At 46.8% G+C, this 25,553-nt stretch overlaps 1 protein-coding gene across 6 annotated transcripts in view; it reads left to right on the top strand.

Moving 5' to 3' along the window:
* Nucleotides 1–1,143: 1,143 nt before the first annotated feature.
* Nucleotides 1,144–25,553, top strand: part of RPIA (ribose 5-phosphate isomerase A) — a 155,710-nt gene continuing 131,300 nt past the window's right edge. Inside the window, exons 1-7 of one of the 6 annotated variants that reach the window (XM_089922828.1) lie at nt 1,144–1,439; nt 7,092–7,152; nt 9,253–9,308; nt 20,640–20,699; nt 22,890–22,954; nt 24,190–24,258; nt 24,936–25,077. In XM_089922828.1, coding sequence (XP_089778954.1) covers nt 1,167–1,439; nt 7,092–7,152; nt 9,253–9,308; nt 20,640–20,699; nt 22,890–22,954; nt 24,190–24,258; nt 24,936–25,077 — 726 coding nt within the window. In that variant the 5' untranslated portion in view covers nt 1,144–1,166. The remainder of the gene's footprint in view (nt 1,440–7,091; nt 7,153–9,252; nt 9,309–20,639; nt 20,700–22,889; nt 22,955–24,189; nt 24,259–24,935; nt 25,078–25,553) is intronic. The other 5 variants (XM_089922829.1, XM_089922831.1, XM_089922832.1 and 2 more) reach the window with 5 other exon arrangements.

Genomic DNA, 25,553 nt, shown 5'->3' with positions numbered 1-25,553 from the left:
AGTCTCAATCCTGCAGTTGCCCCACCAGCAGTGCACCCTGAGGGGAATTCAGGATGAAGAAAAACAGTATGAAGCATTTTGTGTTTTGGATACATGGCCCCTAGATAGTTAAATGCATATCTAAGGAGGAATTTCAATGACCCTAGATTCTTGGATCTTCCCATATTTGGGAAAGCACTAAAATCATTAACTTGAGATATATTCAATATATATATTTTTAATGATTAGCAGTCATCTTTTACCAAGATGTATGCTTAAATACATTTCCTAGATCAAAAATTCATATGTATACATATACATATAAATGTATACATATGTATATATATATATATACTGGCCCCTCCCCTATCTCTTCGTAATAGTTCCACATAGCTGAGAGGTTTATCTCCCAGGCTAGAGTCCCTAGTAAGGTCCCGGAATAAAACTGAAAGTCACTGCCCTTACGTCGTGCGTTTTTTTTCGTCCACACCTACAGCAAGATACTTTAAAGGTAGAGAAGAAAAGAGAAAGCTGTTAGGTTCAGTGAAAGCCCTTTTTAAGTCAACAAGTATTGCAGGGTTTCTGCAGGTCACACGTATGTTCCCAGCCAGGCTCCATCTGGAGGGAAACCGTGCCATCCAACGCTGCCCAATGCAGAACAACATCTAAGGCTGGGCGTTCTAATTTGTAGCCTTGGGCCTGCGGTGGGGGGCGGGGGGGGCCTAAATATGGACTAAAGTGGGAGCCGGGGCCCCCAGGTGCGTTTCCCTGCGGCGTCAGTCTAGAGAAGTCACTCCCAAAAGGACATCTCTAGAAGAGCGACTGCCCTCAGGCCTCGTCCACCGCCACGTTCTTACTTCTAGAAAAAACAACAGGGTCAGGTCTAACACTCCCTTCGCAGATGCTGGGGCAAAGAGAAAAATCTCCAGGATTGACCCCACCTGGGCTACTTGGGCGGTACAAGCCGTTGCGCCAATGCCTGTCGCCGAGATTTGCGAACCCGGTCGCGGAGCATTGTGGGGCTGGTAGTCCAGGCTGGGGCACGGCTTTAGGCCACTGAAGCCGTAGAACTACATTTCCCAGAAAGCCCCTCGCTGCAGCAGACGCGGACCTAGTACGTCAGCTACCAGACTTCCGGCAGAGCCGGGGGGGTGGGACCGTGGCGGAGGCTGGAGCGGGGCGGCGGGATGCAGCGACCCGGGCCCTTCAGCACCCTCTACGGGCGGGTCCTGGCCCCGCTGCCCGGGCGGGCCGGGGGCGCGGCCTCTGGCGGAGGTGGGAACAGCTGGGGCGTTCCGGGTTCCCACGTGCAGTTGCCGGGACGGGCGCAGTTCGGCGCTGGCAGCACGAGTACAGCTGGCGGGGACGCTAACAGCGTCTGCCCGGCCCCCTCCACGATGTCGAAGGCCGAGGAGGCCAAGAAGCTGGCGGGCCGCGCGGCCGTGGAGAACCACGTGAGGGTGAGCAGCTCAGGACGTGGGGCGCCCGTGCTCGGCCTGATGGGCTCGCGCTCTGGGCACTGCCGGGTGCGCCTAGTTCCTGGCAGGGAGGGAGCTGCGTGAGAGGGGAGGGGGTACGCATTTCACCCGCCTTGAGACCTGCTCCTTCAAGGCCTTTTAGATGTGGGATCGGTTGGGGTCGCGTCCCCTAAAGTTGTGCTATCTAAAGACTGCTTGTCAGGCCAGATAAGTTTGCAAAGTGGAGCCTGGTGGTGTGCGTCTGATGTTTGGAGTGGGGTTAGTAGGGACTTAGCGTGTGGCTTCCTTTTCAACAAATAAGAGACTGGGACTGCGAGAGGTCTTCACTCGCTTCACTGTCCTGGGAAGTCGCGGGGGGGGGGAGCTGATTTTAAAAGTGTTTTGAAATTTTACTCCAAGAAAGTGCTTAGCTGGGCGCGCACCCGCTCCTCAGTGTACTTGTTGGAGGGAAGAGGAGACTGAGCCAGAGGAGAAACCCAGGCCTTAAACCTCCTCCTTTTGACACTTTAAGTCTGGAGGACCCTCTTTAAGGTCGGGATGTGGAGATGTTTAGCTCTTACTTGGCGAGGTCGTGGCCCTACTTGTTTGCTGTGTTGCGGGTGTGGTCCTCTTGGGTGGAGTCTTTTAACCCGAGCGCATTTGCTGTCAGCAGTTATCTTAATTGTAATACCGGCGGCCAAGTTGAGTATCTCTGCCCTTAGGTGGAGTTTCCTTGACTTTATTGGCTTTTAGTCTTTCTTTTCTGCTTCCTGGAAAGTGGTATCAGATTCCCTTTTCTCTAGTAATGGTTCTTTATTCTTTACATTTGGTAATGCTTTCGTGTACAAAGTTATTTTGCGTAGATAGATGTTTGATCCTCCCACCGCCTGGCTAAGTGGGAGGGGCGAGTGTGGTAACCTTTGGCTCAGCGTGTTCTGTAGGAGGAATGACCAAGGATCCTCCAGGACCCAAACCGAGTGACTTCCGTTCCAGTGCCCTTCCACCTGTTACGCAGCTGCTCTGTTCTGGTTTAATAGTGTGGTTAGCAATAGGATTTTCTGTGGGGATTCACAGAGATAATGTAAAATGTGTAATCTGGCTCTCCTTTTGGGATTCACGTGCCTCAGCTGCAAAATTGGGACGGTAAGCTGAAATTTCAAAATGCCCGGATAAAGTGAATCATAATGGATAAATGTAATGGATAAATGAGATCTATACAATTAGAAAAGACCCATGTATTACATTTCCTGTTAACCTATTTGCATTCCTGTTTGGTGGCACGCCCCTCCCTGACCATTGTTTTATTATTTTGTATTTGGTTAAATTACAATCTGCAAGCTCCCACCTTAGGCCAGAGCCGCAAAACACTGGATTCTGGCCACATTATTGCATGAAGTTACCAGGCAATCCTGGGGAGATCGTCATAGGCCTTTTGGGGGCACTCACCCCAATCTGTTACACCCACTTTCCTTTTCAAACTTCTTTTCTGAGATGCCAACACTACTTGAATTTTGTATTTTCTGCTTTGTAACTTTGATTCATTCATTGCAGGTATTTGTTGAGTGCCTACTATGTGTAGGTAGTTGGTGTGGTGGTCAGAAATGTGGCTAAAGGGAGGAGGAGAGGCTGGTCCTGGATACTTTGCAGACAAGATAACTTAATTCAGAACCACAGGTTTATTGAGCATAGTCCAGTACCTCACTGTCAAGGCTTAGCTGCTCTCTCCAGGGGGTATCCTATCCTTTTTTCCATCTAAGGCCGAGTTTTCCTTTAGCACTTTGTGTCTTGAAACTGTTTACTTGTTACACAACCCAGGTTTGGCTGCTCACCCCTCCAAAGACAAGTGTTGGTTGGAAAGAAAAGGTTATTTTATTCTGGAGGCCGGCAACCTGGGGAGAAGGCAGACTCCCAAGGATCAACTCCAGGGGAGAAAGGGGAAGTTAATCGCGGTTAATCATTTGGGGAGGGGGCGTTCAGAGTCTTATCTTCCACTGAGTGCAGACTTTCTTCTGATTGGTTGATGGTGAGATAACTGGGTGATGGTTAGCCGGAAGTCTTTCGCCCAGCGTGAATTTACCATCTTCCACCTGGGTGGGGCCTTAGTTCCCGTACAGGAACTCAGAGTTGTATTGTTTTGTATATTCCTTGAGAAGGAACCGGGACCTTGCCTGTCTTGACTGCACCTCCCTGGTTTCTGCAGTCTCTTCCTTCCCGGATTAGCAACTGTTTGAATCTGCCCTTTGGAACTCAGGGGAGGTCAAGGAGGCTGAAAGAAGCCTATTTCCTACAAACAGGAAGCGAAGGACACGGAAAGGATTTGTACGGGAGGACCCCATAGGGTCCTGCTCCGTTTCATACTCACTTGTGTAAGTTTATCAAGCTAGGTTGTGTGCGAGGTCCTGTTGGTTCCACCTTTGGAATGTTCTTAGAACTGACCCTTCCTGTTGGCCTGCCAACTTTCCCGGTTTAGGCTCTCCTCATGGCCAGAAGATTGCAGTTGCCCTTATCTCGTCCCCTCTGTCGACCACCCAAGTGGTGCATTACCATCTTCTGAAGCTTTAATCTACTCTTGTCACTGTGCCCCTCAGGTGGCCTCGTCCTAACCTCCATAAGACACATCAGGAGCATCTATTGTCAACCAGTACTGAGGCAGGTGGAGGGGATACACAGATGAGAGGCTCTGGTTCTTGTGTTTAAGCCCACAGTCTTGTTTCCTTCTCTGCTCCCTTCTCTCCCATGTACCAGAACATTGGAAAGGACAGACTACCGGCATAGAGTGTGTGTTTTAATATCAAAACCCTTGACCAAGAGTGCTTTTTCTTGTCCGCTGCTTTTGCCTATTAAAATCATATATGTCCTTCAGGGTTTGGTTCAAAGGCCATTCTTCCTTTCAGTTTTTCCTTAGTCTTGTAGGGGAAGCAGTTCTCCCCTTGAATTCTGTAGCACTCCATACCTCTTAGGTGCCTTATGCCTCTTAGGTGTCTTTATGGTCTAGTTATGTGTATGTGCGTCTCCCAGTTCCCTGAAGGGTAAGCTTCTGGAGGGTAGTTAACCTTATTTTCATTCCGTGTTGGTCACAGTGGGGCCTTCCCAGTAAATGCTTGATGAATTATGCGGAGTGTGGACACGAATATGGAGGTTGTGGGGTGAATCTCCCTAGCCCATTGGTGACTACTTGCATTTCTGGGTGGGTGGAAAACTTGGAGAGTTCTCAGCTGAAGCCTTTGGGTAGCCACCCGGGACTCAGATGTGCCTGTTGCAGGATGGGTCACCATGCAGGGCCATGCTCTCCTGAAGGTCCCTAGCCTCCTTTGTTCTCTTTGGAGCCTGGGCTTAGCTTTTTGGCTGGCTTGGCTTGAAGGAGTTGGTGGGCAGTGGTTCCAGTTGGTCAACAGAAGAGGTTACCCTACTGGACAAGGTGACCCAAGTTGTGATGTTGCACGTATGACCTGTTGTCAGTACTTGCCATTAGGAGGAGCCTGCTCCTACAGCAGAGCCTGCCTGGCAGCCTTCTGCTGTTGGGCCACATCTATTTGGCTTTGGCTGGTACACTGATTCTTGGCCAGTCATTTGATTGCAAGGTAGCAGGACCACAGGGTTGAGGAGCTTTGGGCCTGGCAGGCCTGTGCAATTCCTGGCCTCTTTCAAAAGCCAAGGGAGGAGCCTTGCACAGAGCTTGTGTGACTCACCCAAGTTCATGTGTGTGCCACCTGCCTGCTGGGTGACGTGAGTATATGGCAGTGTATGGTAATGAGGAATCTGACAGTTGAATTACTGTATAGCTAGAGCTCACAGCTTCAGGTTGGGTGTGAAGGTCAGGTTGAGCCTACCTAGTCAAGACATTTCCTCGTTACTTGAAGGTTTGTACATTTTCTGATATTCAGCTATTTTGTGTTGTGATGTAGTATTTACTGGTCTTGAAGACCTTGCTATTGAGGTTTGCCCAGGTAGCTAAATGGCTATTGGATGCATTGCCTTCTTGAGGGCATCATCACAGGTGAAATCCTGACCTAGCACAAGCTCTGTTTTAAGGCCCCTTGGTGTTATTTGGTGACTTTGAAACTTTGAGCAAAGGCACGCTCCCCTGTAGGATCAGATACTACCTGCAGATTCCAGCATTTCATTGAAAGTATGTCTGATAATCTCTTGCTCATTTCTAAGTCTTAAATTTTTCCTTAGGGTGTTGGATTAAATCTCTAAAGTGAGGCTAAGGGCCTTGAGGTCACAAGGGGTTGTTGTGAGATTTGACTTATATTAACATTTATGAATCTTCTTGGTAGGTGCTTAACAGATGAAATTAAGCTTTGGCTTGTAGCTGTTTTGCCCTAAACAGGCAGGAGATTACTCCCAGGAAGTTGGTTAGGAACCAAGCTTCACATTAGTTCCTGACTGTTTGTACTCTGACCTTGTTTTGCCGTTTGTGGTCTAACTGACCTTGGCTGGGCCCCTACTCTGCCCCTGATCTACTCTGAGGTACCTGCCCCCTTTTCTTAAGATAATAGGCTCAGTAGTAAGATGCCTGTTTCTTCTCCGTTGTACTCAAGGAGTGGCTTCCTATATGGCAGATGAAGACTGTTTCTCATGTTCCCCCCTAAGCCTTCACCCTCTCCCCATTTTGTCTGAAGCAGGCTTGTGCAAAATGAGGACCCCTTGGGATCAGTCGGACAGAGTTGACGTGATTTGCTGTTCAAGGTTGCTTCAGACTCTCTTCTGTTGACTTGGGCTGGAGCTCTGGATGGTAGCCTTGATGTGTCTCTGAGGTTCGCTGTGATGCCACCAACTTGATGGGGACCGTGTAGATGTTAAACTTGTGTGAAAAGTCGCTGAAGCCAGAAACCTCTGTTTTCTGCTCTTAACGTTCAGCTAGGCTGTTTTTCTCCTAGGGTCTTTCCTTTCTGATCGTGCTCCCGGGGATGGCCAAAAATCGTTCAGTGTCCATCTGCAGGCCATTTCTGTGAGGCTGACTTAAGTTGCTCTATGTTGTAAATAAGCCAAATCTTTTGTGCTGATAAGAGGTAGGGAGTGTTAAAAATGAGACAACAGACCCAAAATGGAGTCGCTTATGCCAAGCCCCGCGTCACCAAACAATACCTAGTTACACTTTTGGCTCTCCCGGAAATGGAATCTTAGCTCAGTCAATCAGGAATCACCTTATCAACACTATTGAGGTCATCTGCCTGGTAGACCCCTGCCGTCCCCTAAAGGGAAGTAACTTTACAATAACCAGCTTGCTTTTTTGCCCAATATAACTTCCTTGTCCCCGCTTGCTTCTTGCTATAAAAGTCTTAATTTTGTACAGCTCCTCAGAGCTCCCTTCTGCCTGCTAGACTGAGTGCTGCCCAATTCAAATTGATTTTTGCTGAAATAAATGCTTAAAATTTTTAATAGGCTTCAGTTTATCTTTTTACAGGAGGAAATGGTGATGTCATTGTCAGGAATGAAAGGAGGAGGGCTCTGCTGATAAATTGCCACTGGGCACCAGGACATAGTACAGCTTTGAGGTTCAGTGATTATGTTTCTGTGGGCACAGTACCTTGCACCCAAGTTGGTGAATTGCTGTTCCTAATAATTTTATAGCTCTAAGGAAGTGGGCTGGAGAAGGGAGTGAAACACGGTATTAATAAGTCTTGGATTTCCCTCCTCCTTTTTTTGCAGAATAACCAAGTGCTGGGAATCGGGAGTGGTTCTACAATCGTCCACGCTGTGCAGCGAATAGGTATGTTTTCAGGCTGACTCCTGGATGTTTGTGTGGGGTGGTGGGGATGGGGGCATAGAGGAGAGGGAGGAAGCCGGGCACAGCTTGGCACCAGCATTGTGGAGCCTGTGGCCAGGTGAGTGTTTCTGCTCTTCTCTGGGTGGGATTCTTGGGCCTCTTCACCCAAATTTGGGGTTGCCCTGGCTTTGTTTACTCTGCTGAGCTGGGTGAGGAGCTGACTTAGGGTGAGGTCTCCACAGAATCTTAATTGTCAGCAGGCAAACCCTCTAAAGCCTGCGGTTTCTCAAGCAAACAAATCGAGGTCGGCCGGGCCAGCGCAGGCTCGGCCTGCCCGTGACCCTGCAGTTGGTGGCAGGCTCTGTAGATGCTGACTGCCTTCTGATTTGGGTGTCTCTGGGCTCAGGAAGGGCTCAAGAATTATCAACCCCGGTGGCTGCTGGACAGGTTTGACCGCCCTGCTCTTGTTTGTGAGAACAGAGCCCAGAGGCCAGGCTTGCCTGAATGTGGATCTCCTCTGGTAGGTGCCAAGGGGCTGTGCTCAGGGGACAAAGCGCAGGAATGCTTTGTCTTTAAGGAATCGTTGTGGTGCGGGTGTGATGGCTTCTGGAAAACTCAGTGTTGCACACCTTTCTGCCTCAGCACTGAGTATGTGAAGGATTTTAGGGCACAGGGATTACTGTGGATTTCATAATAGTGTCATCTGAATCTCCCAAGGTGTACACCCAGTGATTAAGGAGACCTGAAATTTTTAATAAGACAGTTTTTCCCTGTCGACTGAAAAAAAATACACAGCCTCAGAATTGAGAATTATGTTGTATGTGTGCGTTATTTATTTATTTATTTATTTTGGCCATGCTGTGTTGCACGTGGGATCTTAGTTCCCCGACCAGGGATCAAACCTGCACCCCCTGCAGTGGAGGCGCATAGTCCTAAACCATTGGACCGCCAGAGAATTGCCCAAGAATTATGTTTTATTTGGGGGTGTTACTGAGGACTTAAGCCTGGGATGCAGCCTCCCAGATAGCTCTGAGGGACTGTTGAGGAGCCAGGATATATAGGAGTTTTTGCAAAAAAAACCCTGAGCAGTCAAACATCAAAAGATTAATTAAAGAAAAACCAGACATCTCAAGTTAACGAATGTAGTGCTTTCCTGTGTATGGAAGATGCAAGGGTCTGGGCTCAATGAAATTATTCCTTTGATGTGCACCTTAATCTAGAGCCAGTATCCTGTTTTTTCCGTCCTGAATTCTCTCAGGGGTGCACCGCTTGGGGGCAGCTGCAGTGGCTGAGGGCTTGATGGCTGCAGACATCCTTTGTTTACTGAAATGACAGGAGACGTTCTTTGTCTGCATCCCTTAAGACTTTCCTTTTTGTATTTTGTTTCTTTTTGGCCGCATCGTCGGCATGTAGGATCTTAGTTCCCTGACCGGGGATTGAACCCGTGCCCCGGTTGTGAAAGCACCGAGTCCTAACCACTGGACGACCAGGGAATTCCCAAGACTTTTCTTTTTCTTTAAGTCAAGTTTTCCCGAAATGTACAAATCCGAAGGGAATAAATAAACCCTCTTTAACCACCCCCTGGGGTCTATAAATGATTATATTTTTTTACTAACTGTAAAAGTCAAATTCTAGCTTTTCTCTGTAAAAGCCTATATAGGGAAGTAGTTAAGACTGGCACTAGACTGCCTGGGATCAGATCCCAGTTCTGCCATTTGTTAACTGTGTACCAGTTACTTTGCCTCTCTGTGCCTCAGTTTCCTCATCTGTAAAGTGGGGATAGTAATTGTAAGTTATCTTTGCGTTACTGGATTAAAAGTTCATGTGTACAAAATTCTTTGAATATCGCCACGCACATACTAGCAGACACTGACGTTGCTCTTTCTGTGGTTAATACTTACCTCCTTAGGCTTTTTTGTCCCTGTCTAGTGACATGTGAAGGCTGTTTACCAACTTTTCAGCAAGGGTGGGGACATAGAATGAAAGGGACATTTCAGTGGGGGGAGGGGTTGGACCTTTTCTGTGGGATTTGAGCAAATGTGAGTACAAGGAAAATAAGGTGAGGAGAGAGAAAAACCACCAACGCGGCTTTTGTCTCCACAGCTGAAAGAGTGAAACAAGAGAATCTGAACCTCGTCTGTATTCCCACTTCCTTCCAGGTATGTCCTGCTTTCCATTCTGCATCTTGGCAGTTGGATGAATCTTCTGGGTCCCTGAGGATATAGGGGTGTGGCTCTGGGTTGTGTACCAGGGTTTTCTGGGCGAGAGAGCCAGGAGCGGGAGCGCAGGTGATTGGAGATTGCTCCTTGGAAGCATGGTTTTAGACGTGAATATTTTAGTGTATCTTGTATTAGGCACCACAGAGTACGTAGAGATAACCACATGGTCTCCGTCCTCAAGGAGTATTATCTCCATTTATAGATGAAAAAACTGAGGCTAAAGGGCGTTAAGTGATGCATTAGAAATGCAAGTACAGTAGTTTGAGTCCATGTCTAATGCTGTTCCACCATAAAATAGTAGGGGCTGGTGAAGGAAAGCAGTGGAGCCAGTTAAATACAGGGAGAGATAAGGAAATAGTAGACTTCAGGAAAGGAGGGAAGAGAGGTGCCGAGATAGAGCCCCATGCCTCACCTGGCTGTTGTGGGGAGGGTATGTGTGTCGTCTCTCATTGGCTTCGTCGCAGGGATCCTGTGAATTGGGGTTAAAGGTTGGCATTGCTGGTGATTTGTGCTCCTGTGATGTTGTGGACATGGTTTTGGACAGCTAGGTCTTAAGAAACTCTCAGTCCTGGAGGCAGGATGTGTCAGGTGTGTGCCCCAGCCTGTCAGAGTAGGGAGTGGAGGAAGGATTCCAGGTAGGCAGGATAGGAAGTTAGGAAGGATAGTGCGCGCTGTCGGAGCTGTTTTGAAGTTAAATCTCTTGGAGGCTCTGACAAGCTGCCCGGACACCCAGGGAACTGAAGACAATACCATAATTCCTGCTTCAGGCTAGAAAAGGAGTGGTTTTACCTGGCCTTTCTTGCTTTGGAAATCCTGATGTTCTGAGGAGATGCTCTTAAAGTCAGAGGGGCTGTGATGGGTTGCCTCACTCTTGAAAAAGCGAAGTGTCTGATTTTTCCAAGTGACTTGATCATCTACTATTTTTATTTCTTGTTGAATAAAATTATTTCATATTGGTGCTTATTTTTAATTAAAGCTATACATACACATAGATTGAAGAATCAAATAATTCAAGTCATTTTATTAAAAAATAAGACACTCCCTTCACACCCTCCCCCACTCCTGACCACCACCATTTCTTGCTCTTTAGATGGACATGCTTTTAAAACTCTTTTAGCTGACTGGGTATTTGCTCCAAAGTCTGGAAACTCCATGCTTTTCTTGCCATTTAAAATTTTTTTTTCAACTTGAGGTAATAATTCCACGCTGAATGGATGCAGGGAAGACGAGCATTCGGTTATCTCTTCCCTCCTTGCTCTCACAGGTCAGACACCCTTCTCCTAGTCTGCAGTACAGTTACGTTTTGGTGAGGCCTCACTCAGAATTGTGATGTCCAAGCTACAGCTGAACTGTGCAGTCAGCTATGATTACGCTTCCGTGCCTGCTCATTATTTTGTTTTCCTGAAAGTTAAGTAAATGATGCCTTTGTTTTTTCCATTTCCTTGGTTGTCTGCAGACTCCTTACTAAGTCAACCCCAAACTCTTACTTGGATGGAAAATCTCACCTCATTCTGGCCCAGTGGATATTCTACTCCCATGAGCTTCATCTTCTTGGTACTCTGGTTGGTAGCAGATGCCCTCGGCTGTTGTCTTGGGATCTCCCTTTGCTGTCAGGAACTTTCCTTCTCTGTCTGCTCTTTTTTTTTTTAGCTACGCAGGCCTCTCACTGCTGTGGCCTCTCCCGTTGTGGAGCGCAGGCTCCGGACGCGCAGGCTCAGCGGCCATGGCTCACGGGCCTAGCCGCTCCACGGCATGTGGGATCTTCCCGGACCGGGGCACGAACCCGTGTCCCCTGCATCGGCAGGCGGACTCTCAACCACTGCGCCACCAGGGAAGCCCTCTGTCTTGCTCTTTTGGATCATCCCGTTCCTCCTCACTACTCCCCCAAACCCTTTGGTTTTGCTTCCTTCAGTTTTGGTGAATCACATCCTTTAGGTAGCTACGCAAGTGCACGGGATGCAAACTTGTCAGCACTTTGGTTGTCTGAAAAAGTCTTTAGCCCCTCTGGAAGTCAGTTATTTGGATAGAGAATTATTTTTTAAAAAAAATATTTAATTATTTTTTTAAAAAAATATTTAATTATTTTTTTATTTGGTTGCGCTGGGTCTTAGTTGTGGTGGCAGGCGGGCTCCTTAGTCGTGGCTCGCCCACTCCTTAGTTGTGGCATGCGAACTCTTAGTTGCGGCACGCATGTGGGATCTAGTTCCCTGAGCAGGGATTGAACCTGGGCCCCCTGAATTGGGAGCACGGAGTCTTAACCACTGTGCCACCAGGGAAGTCCCCTGGGTAGAGAATTCTGTGCTAAATCACTTCTTAGTACTCTGTTGTATCTTCTGGCTTTTTTTTTTTTGGCTGCACTGCACAGCCTGCAGCATCTTAGTTCCCCGACCAGGGATGGAACCTGTGCCCCCTGCAGTGGAAGCGCAGAGCTCTAACCATTGGACCGCCAGGGAATTCCCTCTTCTGGCTTTCAATTTGATGTTGAGGAGCTTGCAGCCATTCTGATTCTTGATCCTTTGTATAAAACCTATTTTTCATTCTCTCTGAACTCTTACACCCTTATATTATCTTTTCTTTGTCTACAGTGTTCTGAAATTTCACCATGTTGTGTCTTGGTGTGGGTTTATTTTTGTCCACTATGCTGGGCGCTTGCTGGGACATGTCATTCTACAAATTCACACTCTTCAATTTTGGGGATTTTTCCCCCTATTATTCCTTTAATTTTCTTTTCTCTGTTTTCTCTGGCTCTGGTCTTTCCTTTTAGGGTACTTGTTGTGCCCTTGGTGCTTGTGGCTTGTTTTGTCCTTTTGTCTTTTCAGCTTTACCTTTTTCTAACCCTTCTGTTGAGCTTTCTTTGCTCTCATGTATTTAATTTCAAATAACTCTTTTTTTTATTGTTCTCTGAAAAGGTTTTTGTTTGTTTTATGGGTGCAGTTTTTTTCAATTTCTTCTCTCTTAGCTCCCTGAGGATGTTAATACTTTGGTTTTTGTTTTAGTATTTCTTCTCCTATATCTCTTTTCTCAAAGTTTTTTTTTTTTTTACAGTTTGTTGGAGGTATAATTTACATAGAAAATTTACTCTTTTTCTTAATATCTATAAAATTTATTTATTTATTTATTTATTTAAATATGGCTGAGTTGGGTCTTTGTTGCTGCGTGCGGGCTTTCTCTATTTGCTGTGAGCAGGGGCTGCTCTTCGTTTTGGTGCGCAGGCTTCTCATTGCGGTGGCTTCTCTTGTTGCAGAGCGCAGGCTCTAGGTGCACAGGCTTCAGTAGCTGTGGCACGTGGGCTTCAGTAGTTGTGGCTCGTGGGCTCTAGAGCGCAGGCTCAGTAGTTGTGGCACACGGGCTTAGTTGCTCCACGGCATGTGGGATCTTCCCGGACCAGGGCTCGAACCTGTATCCCCTACATTGGCAGGCGGATTCTTAACCACTGCGCCACTAGGGAAGCCCCCAAATTTACTCTTTTTAGTGTATAATTCTGAGTTTTGACATAGTCATGTAACAACCAACACAGTCAAATATTGTTAGAATGCTTTGTTCTTGTTTTTAAAATTGCAGCTCATTTTGAAGACTAGTAGACTAAGAGGCTGACCGGAAACCAGCTCTCAGGGTGAGGGTGGTCCTTGCTCTCGGCCTGTCTGCCAAGAGCACGCGTGGCAGACAGATCATTGGGGAACCCCTAGTGTCAGATCATTTTTTTTTTTTCCTCTGGCTGGTCAGGTTTCCCAGAGAAGACTGCCCAGTGCCCTTTTAGGAGGGGTATGCATGGCTGCCTGTGTCCCGGGAGCCAAGTAAGAGAAGAGGGCTAGAAGACGTCTGTCATTATTTGGGACGTAACCCCCGTTTTCAGCGTAGTGCCTGTGGTAGACGGGGGAAAAAGTGCCTGCTACACGTTGCAGTATTTCTTTGACTCTGGGCCTGATCGTGTGACGTGTTTTGCCAATGGGATGTGACCAAATGGCAGGCCATCAGTGGCTTGAACAGTGAGTGCCTTTGCTTTGTGGCTTGGCCCTTCTGCTGAAACCGTTCTGCGGCCATGTGAACAGGCCTCGGCTCCTCCTCTGGAGGATGAGAGGCTCTTTTAAGCTTCTGAGTCTTGGGGTGGCTGCTGCAGCCAAAGCTTGCTGTTGCAGCACCCCATCTTCAGCTGCGCCTCGCAGCCCAGCCCTCACACCTGCTGTTTGACCGCCAGAGAATAAACGTGCTGCTTTGGCAGTAGTGGAGCAAGATGCTTTTCACTCCCACCGTTGTGTCTGTTTTCTGAAGTTCACAGGGCTGCCGGTCCTTGAACCTTTCGGGAGGTTCTGTGCCGTTTATCTGGTCGCTTCTTAGCTTTTTCCAGTACTGGTTTAGGACACTGGCTTAGGATTTCTCTCTCATTTCTGCCATTTACCATTGTGCAGCAGGGACCTAGCTTTTAGAAGTTGGTTGCTGTTTTCTCCTCTTTTTGCTTTATGCCATTGAGAAAAATTCCTTTATTGTACTATAGATTTAGAGAGGTTTAGGGAAACAGCTGAGCTAAATACAGGTGTTCAATTGCTATCTTTAAAGGGAAGTTTGATCTGTGTTTTTAAGATAGCATCCTCCCAGCCCACCTCTATGTTGTGGTGGTTAGTAATAACCATGTACCCAGACTGGAAAATGCTGGCCAATTCCAGCTGATCAGGTAGAGGAATCATTCACAGTTCACAGGACTTTAAAAAATTCACTTGTCCAGAGTTACTGTTTTGTTTCCCCCCCCGCCGCATCAAACCCAAACTTATTTTGTGTTAAGTTCAGCCAGCCGCAATCTTCCTGAAATGATTGAAAGGAAATCAAGATATTTCATGTTGTGCCTTTTAAACAAGTAAACCCATAGGTGTTTAAAAGGATTTTTGTAGATTTTCCCTTTAAAGTTAAAAGCTTTTGGGAGAGGAAAATTTTAAAAAAGGATTTAAAAGCCAGATCTGGTCTAGGCAAAAAAAAAAAACAGTGTTTGCCCATGCTGGCTTTCAGTCTACCTCTGTTAGTTGATAGAAGGGGAAGTGCAGCGTTTTCAGGTATTATTGTGAAATTGATGAAAAACAGGACTGCTAGCCTGCCACATGCCACTGTCCTTGATCACATGAGGCATTTGGGGGCACCAGCTGTGGGATTGCAATGAGAAGGCATTGCTTCCTGTCTTGTTTTTTCAAAATTACAAGCTAATCATTAGCTTTCCTGCTCCCTGCACTTTTAAGAGCTGGAAGAGACAGCTGTTTGCTCTACACCCTCAGGAGCCCCTTAGCTTGTGAGCCTGGAGTGTCTGGTGTCTAGCAGGTACTGATCTCAGTTGAGCACCTGTGTCTGCGTTAGTACTGGCTGAGCCAGTGATGGGTCCATATCTCCACAGTAGGGCTGTAGTGTTGAATTCAGTGGATTCGTTTCCCAGGGCTGCCATAACAAGGAACCACAAATTGAGTGCTTAAAAAACAAATTTATTGCCTCTCATTTCTGGAGGCTAGATGTTGATTGCTTTAGAGGCTATGAAGGAGAATCTGTTTTGTCTTTCTCCTAGCTTCTGCTGGTTTGCTGGCAATCTTTGGCATTGCTTGGCTTGTAGGCACATATCCTTGCTCTCTGCCTTCCTGTTCACGTGGCGTTCTTCCGGTGTGCCTCTGTCTGTGTGTACAAATTGCCCTTCTAAGGACACCAGTCCTGTTGGATTAGGGCTCTCCCTCATGACATTCTGACTTGATTACCTCTGTAAAGGTCCAATCTCAAAATAAGGTCACAGTCAGAGTTACTAGGAGTTAGGACTCCAACGTACCTTTTTGTAGGGGAACACAGTATAACCCATAACACTCAGGGAGGAGGAAGCTCATGCCACCTGAGATGATGACTTCTCTCTGTGTGCAGGGCCATTCGCAGGGGTCTTGTGCGGAGTCCGGTCAAAGATGGGGAGAAGGGAGAGTTGGAGGACCTGCTGATGGAAGCAGGACTTAAGGGTCCGACCCCAGTGGGCTCTTTGAGATCATTGTACAGGGTCCTCCACGTTGTGAAGGGGGGGATACAGACGATTTAAAGGGAGAACAGATCCTGTCCTTACGTTACTGCTTATTGTCTGGGAGGACACGGGGCTTGTGGAGGTTGGGGTGGCCTCCCAGCCACATAACATAGACAAACGTATCTGCTGGGCTCCTTTCGTGTGCGGACTCTGGACGGGTGTTGAGACAGGCAGCTGGTGGTGGTGGTGAGGCAGATTTCAGTCAGCGTAGTGATCACCGAGGGGTTATCTTTTCAAAGGGGTGCAAGGCTCCTTGTGCACGGCGGGTGTTATTCAGCAGTGCTCGTGCCCAGTGTGGTGCCTGGCTCTTAGTAGGCACTCTGCTTGTTGGATGAATAAATGCTACATTTATGTGTGTCATGTTTTACAAATATATGGTAGAGAAGAAGTAGAGGTAACGTGCCTGTTGGAGGAAGGAGAGCCCACTCCTTGCACAGGGGATTGGGGGCTTCCTGGAAAGCCGGGCGTGAGGGGCTGGAGTTTGGGAGGAGGCAGGGCATTTCAGGTAGAGGAGGGAATGCCAAAGAACTCCTTTTAAAATTGTTATTGTTAAAAACGTTATTAATAGCATAGTATTATTATGTAAGATGACGTCAATTCCATTTATAAGCAGAGGCCGTCCTCTCCTTTCCTTTTTCTTCTACATTCCCTTTGTTTGCCTTATCTTCTGATTTCCTTCCTAGTCCCTAGACAGGGCAGGAGAGCAGGAGACTGTATTTCTGGTCCTCGCCCTGCCCCTAACTTAGCACTGGGACCTCTCTGGGCATCCATTTCTTTCTTAAAACAGGAGTTTGCACTAGGTAACTTGACTGAACTCAAAATAATTGATTATTCACTCAACTATTGGCTTAACTGACCCTAACGGCTATAGGGTGAAAAGTGTATGTGAAATGTGCTCTCTGATTACAATCTAGATGGACAAACAGGACATCCTCATGAAAGAGGAACACCGCCAAGTGGTGCAGGCAGTCTTAACACTTGAATGTTAAATTACAATGATATACAGGATGTTTCCCTATAGGAATCATGATAAAACAGTTTCCTGACGCCCAGTGTTCATGTAATACGTTTGAATGCAGTTTAGTATTGTTTCTAAAGTAGTACATAAAATTAACAGGAACCATAGTATATAACAGTTTTATTTGCATGATAGAACATCACACTGAACTTTATGCAGTTCCCAGCATTATTCCAGCACCATCTGTATTAGATATCTTTGCTGGAACAAATTACCCCCAAACTTAGCAGTTTAAAACAAACATTTATTAGCTCCTAGTTTCCAAGGGGCAGGAACCTGGAGTGGTTACCTGGGGGGCTCTGGCCTCGGGTCTCCGGGGAGGTTGCCGTTAAGCTCTTGGCCAGGGCTTCCAGCTCCGTCTTGTGGGTGTTCTGGGCCTTAATTCTTCACAGCCTGTGGGGTAGGGGCCTGTCCCCAGGGCTGTCTCCATGTCTTCAGGACTTGGCAGCTGGTTTCCCCCAGTGTGTGTGATAAGAGAGCGAGGGTGAGGGGGAAGGAGGGAGGGAGGGAAGGATCTTGTGGGAGCACGCCCCCCCTTCTTTATAAACTAATCGCAGAAGTGTCTTGCTATCTCCTCTGCTGTGTGCCACTGGTAACACAGAACAGCCTTGGGACGTTGTGGGCAGAGATTCCCCAAAGGCACGAATACCAAGAGGCGTGGGGGACTTTGGGGGTTCATCTTCCAGATGTTCCAAATGTTTTTATAGGCTTAGGGTCTGGAATTAGTATGGTTCCTCCAATGTTACATTTGGAGAAACCTAGGAACTGAGAAATAATCCAGAAATACCATTTTTATTGTTGTTTTCTCCCTTCATTATATATTATTTCTCTTTAATAGGAGCAAAATGATGGTTTTTTTTCTTTTGAACTTTTTTCAGTCAGTATTTTATTTTAGCTTTTTATTGTGGAAAATCTCAAACTTCAAAAAGGATAAAGAATAATGTAATGAACTTCCACGGACCCAACACCCAGTTTCCACAGTTATCAGTTCACGGCCAGTTTTGTTTCATCTGTACCTCATTCTCCTTCACCTTTGTTATTTTGAAACAAATCCTAGCCGTAGTATGATTTCATTGTATGTATTTTATTATGTCTCTGAAAAGTAGGGAGACTTTGAAACATCTCAACAATACTAAAAAAAATCAAACGATAACCTTTAATAGGATCAAATAAAAATCCAGGATTCAAATTTACCCTATTGTCTTATCCTTTTTTACAGTGTGTTTGAATCAGGATCCGAATAGGTCCCATATATTGCAAATTCCAGGGTCTTTGTACTTTATTGTTAGAGTCTTAGGATTTTGGATTTGAAGATTGACATTGGTCATTACCCATCTGCATCTTTTTATAGATGAGAAAACTTGCCAGGGGTCATGTGGCTGGTTCATTTAAGATTAGAACCGAGACCTCCGGATCCTACATTTCAGGTGCTTTTGACTTTTAAGCAGAAAATATTTTCAAGACGTGGCTTTTGAAAAGAAGTTTTCCATCCTTTAGTTCCTCTGCGTATTGTAAGCAGTGGCATGAACACAGATCCTTATCACTTGAACTTGAGTGGTCACACTCAGAGGTTCACGGTGCATTTATTCCAGCAACGAATTCTGCTCTGGGCCCTGTGGTGGTGGTAACCCTCCCCTTCAGTCAGCCTGTGTGAAAGGCATGTCCATAGAGTCGGTGGTGCTGACTTTTCCTACAAACATCCTAAATCTTTCCCAGTCTGGTGCTCTCAGGTGCTCTCACCTAGCCATTCCGGAGGTCCAGCCTTTACATATTCTTCTGAGTGTATGTATTCTTTTGCTTATTTTTATTCAACAGTGTAGCCTGGAAATCAGTATGTATCAATTTGTAGTGATCTTCCACAGTCTTTTTTCATACTGTTAGATTTTTTTAGAGACGTTTCTAATATTTTGTAGGTTTGGCTCTTAGTTTAGGAAATTTAAAAAAATGTTAGTTCCCCCTTATCCAGGAGGAATATGTTCCAAGACCCCCAGTGGATGCCTGAAACCACAGATAGTACTGAACCCCGTATACACTGTGTTTTTTCCTATACAGCCATACCTATGATAAAGTTTAGTTGATAAATTAGGCACAGTAAGAGATTAGCAACAACAAATAATAACATAGGACAATTATAACAATACACTATAATAAAAGTTACATGAATATGGTTTTTCTTTCTCTCAAAATATCCTACTGTACAAATTTAATACCTTTTCCATCTTAACTAGGCACTTATGCACTGTAGTCTTGTAACTTTTGCAGTTTGAGATGCAACAGCAAAATTAGCACAGCTTTCTTTTTCCTTCTTTAACTTCATGGATGGAAAATTCATTCTTACCATAGATCTTAGCAACCTCGGCATGTAACTTTTTTTTCTTAACTTACTAAATTGAGGACTTTCACTTTTTTACTTAAAGGACTTTATGGCTTGTCTTTGGCATATCTGAATTGCCAGCATCCCTATTGCGCCTTGGGACCATTACCTTGGAGATAGTGCAGGTTTGGTTCCATTCCACCATAATAAAGTGGGTATGATGTAAAGCGAGTCACATGAGTTTTTTGGTTTCCCAGTGCATATAGAAGTTATGTTTATACTGCATCGCAGTCTAGTAAATGTGCAATAGTATTATGTCTAAAAAAGCAATGCACATACCTTAATTAAAAATACTTTATTGCTAGGGACTTCCCTGGTGGTGCAGTGGTTAGGAATCCGCCCGCCAATGCAGGGGACAAAAGTGCGAGCCCTGGTCTGGGAAGATGCCACATGCCGTGGAGCAGCTGGGCCCGTGTGCCACAGCTGCTGAGCCTGCGTGCCACAACTGCTGAAGCCTGCGCGCCTAGAGCCTGTGCTTCGCAACAAGAGAAGCCACCACAATGAGAAGCCCGCGCACCACAACGAAGAGTAGCCTCCGTTCTCTGCAACTAGAGAAAGCCCGCGCACAGCAGTGGAGACCCAATGCAGCTATAAATAAATAAATAAATGAATACATAAATAGACTTTATTGCTAAAAATGCCAAAAAACAATTACAGTAGTAACATCAAAGATCACTGATCACAGATCACAGTAACAAATATAATAACAATAACGAAAAAGTTTGAAATATTGCGAGAATTACCAAAATGTGACACAGAGACACAAAGTGAGCAAATGCTATTGGAGAAGTTGTACCCCTAGACTCCTTGGAGTCAGGGTTGCCACAGCCTTCAACTTGTAACAAATGCGGTACCTGCAAAGTGCAGTAAAGTGAAGCACGATAAAACGGGGTATGCCTGTATTAGGTAAAGTAAGGGTTACTTGATACACAAGCACTGTGGTATTGTGACGGTCAGTCTGATAACTGAGATGGCTTTTAAATGACAAATAGGCAGGGTACGCAGGACAAAGGGATGAGGGCTAGCTACTCAAAATGGCGTGCAGTTTAAAAGTTGTGAATTGTTTGTTTCTGGAATGTCCCATTTAATGTTTTTGGATCAAGGTTGCCCCTGGGTAACTGAAACCGTGGAAAGTGAAACCTTGAATGGCCGTGGAGGGGGAGGGGGGTGGTGGTGGGGAGGGAACTACTGGTACTGTATTACCAGAGGCTTTGGGAGGCCATGACGCTACCTTTATTTGTTTATTTATTTACGGCTGCGTTGGGTCTTCATTGCTGCGCACAGGCTTTCTCTCGCGGCGAGCCGGGGCTACTCTTTGTTGCAGTGCGCAGGCTTCTCATCGTGGTGGCTTCTCTTGCTGTGGAGCACGGGCTCTAGGCGCACGGGCTTCAGTAGTTGTGGTGCATGGGCTCAGTAGCTGTGGCTCGTGGGCTCTAGAGCGCAGGCTCAGTAGTTGTGGCGCACTGGCTTAGTTACTCCGTGGCATGTGGGATCTTCCCGGACCAGGGCTCAAACCTTTGTCCCCTGCATTGGCAGGTGGATTCTTAACCACTGCGCTACCAGGGAAGTCCCCCTTGACATTATCTTAAGTAACAGGTCACTGAGGAGGAACTCTCAGCCTAGCACTGGAGCAGTGTTCACTATGTGCTGTCTACCTTCTTCCAGCTTCTGGAATGAATTAACTTTTGCTGTTCATGGGGCTAGATCTCCTACTTCGTGGTGGACCAGGTTGGATTTGAGAGGAAGCCTTGGTGGGACTCAGTGTCTGACACTTAAATCCAAGAGGATTCTGGGGATTCTTGCCGTCACTAAGAGTTAATGATTAAGGGTGCTTTTTCCTGTCCTCCACAGGCCCGTCAGCTCATCCTGCAGTATGGCTTAACTCTCAGTGACCTGGACCGACACCCAGAGGTAAGTAGAGAGAGGCTGCTGGGTTTTTTGGTCTCCTTTCTTTTTTTTTTTTTTAAATAGCTGTCACTTGTTCATGGGCTCTGGATATCTTGTTGAGTCTAGGAGAAGAGTCAGTTAGTCATACTAGCTTTTCTCCTAGGACTTTGAATATTAATCCTAGCTGAGGTCAGAAGAGAAGAGCTTATTAATTTCTAGGACATTCCCTGTGGTTTAACCGAGAGGGCTCAGGGACCCAGGGCTTCCTGCAGCTCTCACACAGACGTGTATACGACGTATACGAGCAGGGCGGCCCTCAGAACTAAGTGGAGATAAGAAGCATCGTCTGAGGCAGCCATGGGTCTTTGAAAACAGATTAAAATGAAGCTGTGTGGTGAAGGTGATTAAACACACAGTCTGGAGGAGACTGAGGAGCGAGCAGCATGCTCACAGCTGGCGTTTACTGAGCCCTGACTGTGTGCCAGTTGCTACGCTAAGTGCCGGGCCTGTATTACACCACAGTCGTCCCTGGGTATCCGCAGGGGAGCGGCTCCAGGACCCACTGCGAATACCGGAATCCGTAGATGCTCAGGTCCCGTAGTTGGCCCTCTGTATCTGCGGTTCAGCCTCTGTGGGTTCAACCAACCGTGGGTCACGTACTGTAGTACGTATTTAGTGGGAAAAAGTCTGTATAAGTGGACCTGTGTAGTTCCAACCCATGTTGTTCAAGGGTCAACTGTATTTAAGCTCCAGTAGTCTTGAGGGTGGGTACCATTATTACCTCATTTTACAGATAGGAGAAAGGCACAGAGAGGGCAAGGCATTTGCCTAAGGCCGTGCTCTTTGTAAGTGGCAGAGCCTGAAAGTGAATCCAGGTGCTTCTGGCTCTAGAGGATGCTGCTTAGAAGGGTGTTGTGGGAAGAGGTAAAGTTTGAGCAGGGCTGTGAAGGCTAGGTGGCAAGGGCAGGAGAGAGCATTCCAGAGAGGGGTAGATGGGAACCATGGGAGAGGCTCCAGTCTGGCATGTGTGCAGTGCTGAGACTGGCTGGGGTGTCTAGGACCGAGTGAGTGGAATGGCTTTGTGCACAGCATGGGGAGGGGGAGAGGGAGAAGGAGAGGAGAGGGCAAGGCTGCATTGGAAGAGCGAGCTGGGATTTCGGCAGCTTGAAGACAGACTTGATGGTGGTCTAATAACCCACTGTGTCGTGGGACATGTGGGCCACAGATGGGTTCGTAAGCACCATGGGAAGGGCTTGTTCAGAGATGTCTGTGGGTAAAGCCAGGGCACGGGCTGAATCAGCTGTTCAGCTCTGTGGGGAGAGTGGTTTGGGCTGAAGGTGGACGTGAAACCCAGACAGAAAAGGTTGCCGCCTTCCAGGCCCCAGAGAGCTGCCATGGTGCAGAGAGGGGAGGAACATCGCAGGCTGTACCTCCATCCTTGTGAAAGGGTGGAAGCGGGGATGCCCCGTTGAAGCTTTGTAGGCCCTGGGCCGAGCAGCTTCTAACTGCAGCTTGAACTGAATTTGCGCCCTGAGGTTTTATACTGCTCTTTTAAAAACCATACTTGAGGCTCCCACCTTGTCTCTGCAGAGTACCAGGAGTGACAAGAAGTACATGCCTTTCTTGATTTCGAATTTTGAAACATGAATGAACCTATTCCCACTGCTTTTGGGCCTGGCAGTGGAGCTTCCTGTAAAGGGAGTGGGCCAGCCCAGACAGGTGCCTTGGTGGGTCATAGCGGGGGTACCTCAGAAAATTTCCAGTTCTGTATTGCATCAGATGTGTGTCAGCATGCCGGTATTTTTGCCACATTAGTACGGAGACTTCTGAATCAGTGTGTCTCAGCCTTTTTTCCATTAATGCCCACCCCCAATGAAATTTTAATCTCACAGGTATACTGTATACCTCCTTCTGTACTTGGAGGTGAAGTTACTCACGTTGAGATTGCATGCTGTCAATAATTCCAGCTCATCCCCAGAGAAGCCCTTCAATGAGTAAAGGGAGTGTAAAGTGGTGGATAAGAGTTGGACCCAGGTGTGGTTCCCCTGTTTGTTTCCTGGTGACCTTAGTGGAATAGCTTAACGTCTCAGGGCCTCAGTTTCCTGACTGGCTAAATAGGAAGAACTGTGCTGGCTAATAGGGCTGCTGGGACCTGATGAGCTATGGCATGTTCAAGCTTAGTGGTTTTTATATCTTTCCTTACCCTCAACACAGATTGACCTTGCCATCGATGGTGCTGATGAAGTAGACGCTGATCTCAATCTCATCAAGGGTGGTGGGTGAGTGTTGTGGGGAGCTTTTTGCAGAGTATCTGCTGGTTAATCCTTAGCAAAGCAAAGTGGAATACAGAATAAACACATCGCCGCTGTGATGTACATGAGTTTGTCTCTCTACTCGGATGTGGGTAGCATAAGGCTGTAGAACCAGCCTGGCATTTCTGGTTGTTAGTAGCAGTCTGGTGACAGGAACCTGGGCCTCTTCAATGAAATTATTCATCTTAAAGGGTTCTCTTTGCTGCCTTCTGCTGATTCCAACTTTAAAAACTGTACAGGCTAAAGCAAACATATTACCAGGACTAGATTACTAGGTCTGTGGGCTCTGAGCAGTTAGTGATGTATGTATTCGTTGATTTGGAAAACATTTATTGGGTGTTTCTTAGGTGTTGATTTTGGGGGGTTAGGAAGTGGTGAGTTGAAGGAGGTGAAGTCCTGGTCTCCTCGTTCGTACAATCAAGCAGACTGTGGAGTGACACAGAATTTGCTTCACATCTCACTGTGCTCTCTCCACCTTATAACCTGGCTGTCACACTGCAGATACGGCAGGTTGTTCAGAGCTTGTCCTTACTTCTCCAGTTGCAGAACCTCCGCCTCATGCCGTGCTCAGGTGGCTTCTCCCCAGGCACAGTGCTTCCTGGCAGATGCATCTTAGATGGGATTACGCCCGCTGCCTGACTGGGAACCATTTCTCCCAGACACAGGCTGTGTTTCCATAGTCCATTTACTGGAAACAGCATGTCTTAGCTTGGGCTGCCATAACAAAAACCTTAGACTTAGTGACTTAAATGGAAAAATTTATTTCTCACAGTTCTGGAAGCCCTGGGCTTGCAGATGGCGGCCTTCTCAGTGCAGCCTCCTGTGGCGGAGGGAGGGGAGAGTAAGAGAGCTTTCTGGTGTCTTCTTAAAAGGATATCCATCCTACCAGCCCAGGGCCACACTTTAATGATCTCACTGAACCATGATTACTTCCTTAGAGACCCCATCTTCCAAGTACAGTCACTTTGGGGGTTAGGGCTTGAACAATTGAATTTTTGGGGAGGGGCCGGGAGACACAAGTCAGCCCGTTGCACAGTATGATGGAGTTGGGGGGGGTTCCTTTAAGAATTAAAAACTCAATTTCTCTTTAAGTGCCAGAATTGAGTGGATTTTGGTTTCCCGTATCTGACTTTAGTTCCCAAATTCAGTTTTTGTCTTAACTTACCCCTGTGTTCATTTGCTGATTCTTCCCCATCCCCCAGAGGCTGCCTGACCCAGGAGAAAATTGTGGCTGGCAATGCCAGTCGCTTCATCGTGATTGCCGATTTCAGGTACGATGTTCGGTGTTCTGAACTGTCCACTGAGGAGGTAGATCGGACCCCAGGCTTCATTTTACAGAGGAGGAAACAGGTGGAGGGAGGGGCTTTCCTAATAGTCTATGACGGAGGGCAGTATTGTGGAGGATTAAGCTCTGCTTTCGTGCTGAAGTTAGGCACTGCTATTTCATGTGTCCACTGGAAGGAGGAGGAGACAGCTTGTCACGCTTGTTAACAGAGCGCGTTCCTAGCAAGGAGCCTCAGAAGAAGCGGGTCAAGCCCTGCCCCTGGGTAGTGACCCAGCATCCCTGCAGCCTCTGGGGTCACACGTGACTTGTGTCGTGGACAGTCTTTGACCAGGCTGTCAAATTCTCCTGCAGGGAGTCTGATAGAAGGCACTTCAGCGAGCATGTTAATTAAAAAAAAAAATTACAGCTGTAAATGATGATGTTCTTCACACCTGTATATGACAAGCCAGTCACATCCAGGTTTTAACATTTTTGTCATATTTACTTACAAAAGCTACTGCTTTTCTTAAACGGTAAAACACAGCCAATGCATTTGAAGCCCCGTGCACTCGACCCTTCTCGCTTCCCTTGTCCTCTTACCTCATTATTACCCCCATGCCTGAATTTGCTGTGTCTGTACCACTGAGCTTATTTACATTTGTTGTACTTTCTCTTTCTTTCCAGGAAAGATTCAAAGAACCTTGGGGATCAGTGGCACAGGGGAATCCCCATCGAGGTCATCCCGATGGCCTATGTCCCAGTGAGCCGAGCTGTGACCCAGAAGTTTGGGGGTGTGATTGAACTTCGAATGGCTGTCAACAAGGCAGTAAGTGGCCGGGGAGGTTTCTGGAAGGCATTCCAGGCTCTCAGGGCTGTGTCCTCCTTCCTGCTTCCATTAGATCTGTGCCTAGACTGGGCAGGTGGCTTCTGTTTATTTATTTTTAATCAGCCTATTGGCTTACTTTTAGAGCGCTGGCTTTATCAGTTTCCACATTCAAACTCATGTAGATAAGACTATACTTAATGCAATGCATATTCTCTGTACAGATGGACGTATTTTCTGTCGCTCGGGATCTATGCTCCTTAGGTTATCTGGTCTTTGTACCCGAGGCCTGGATCTCTGACTAACAGCTGCTAAAAATGGGTTTTGGGAGGCCCACCTGGGGCAGAAAGTTATTCAGGTTTCATGGTGTAATTTTATTTTTCCTCCTCCTTTCTCATTCTGTGGTTAAATGAAGTAGAGTTTCTTGGGAGATGTGAATTCCTCCCCAGGAATATGCTCCGGAAACTTCGTCCAGATGT

This window comes from Delphinapterus leucas, chromosome 13 (assembly GCF_059928025.1).
Source record: "Delphinapterus leucas isolate spDelLeu-1000000601 "Yukka" chromosome 13, BTC_Dleu_Yukka2, whole genome shotgun sequence".
Classification (NCBI taxonomy): domain Eukaryota; kingdom Metazoa; phylum Chordata; class Mammalia; order Artiodactyla; family Monodontidae; genus Delphinapterus; species Delphinapterus leucas.
This window is presented reverse-complemented; position numbering and strand designations above follow the sequence as displayed.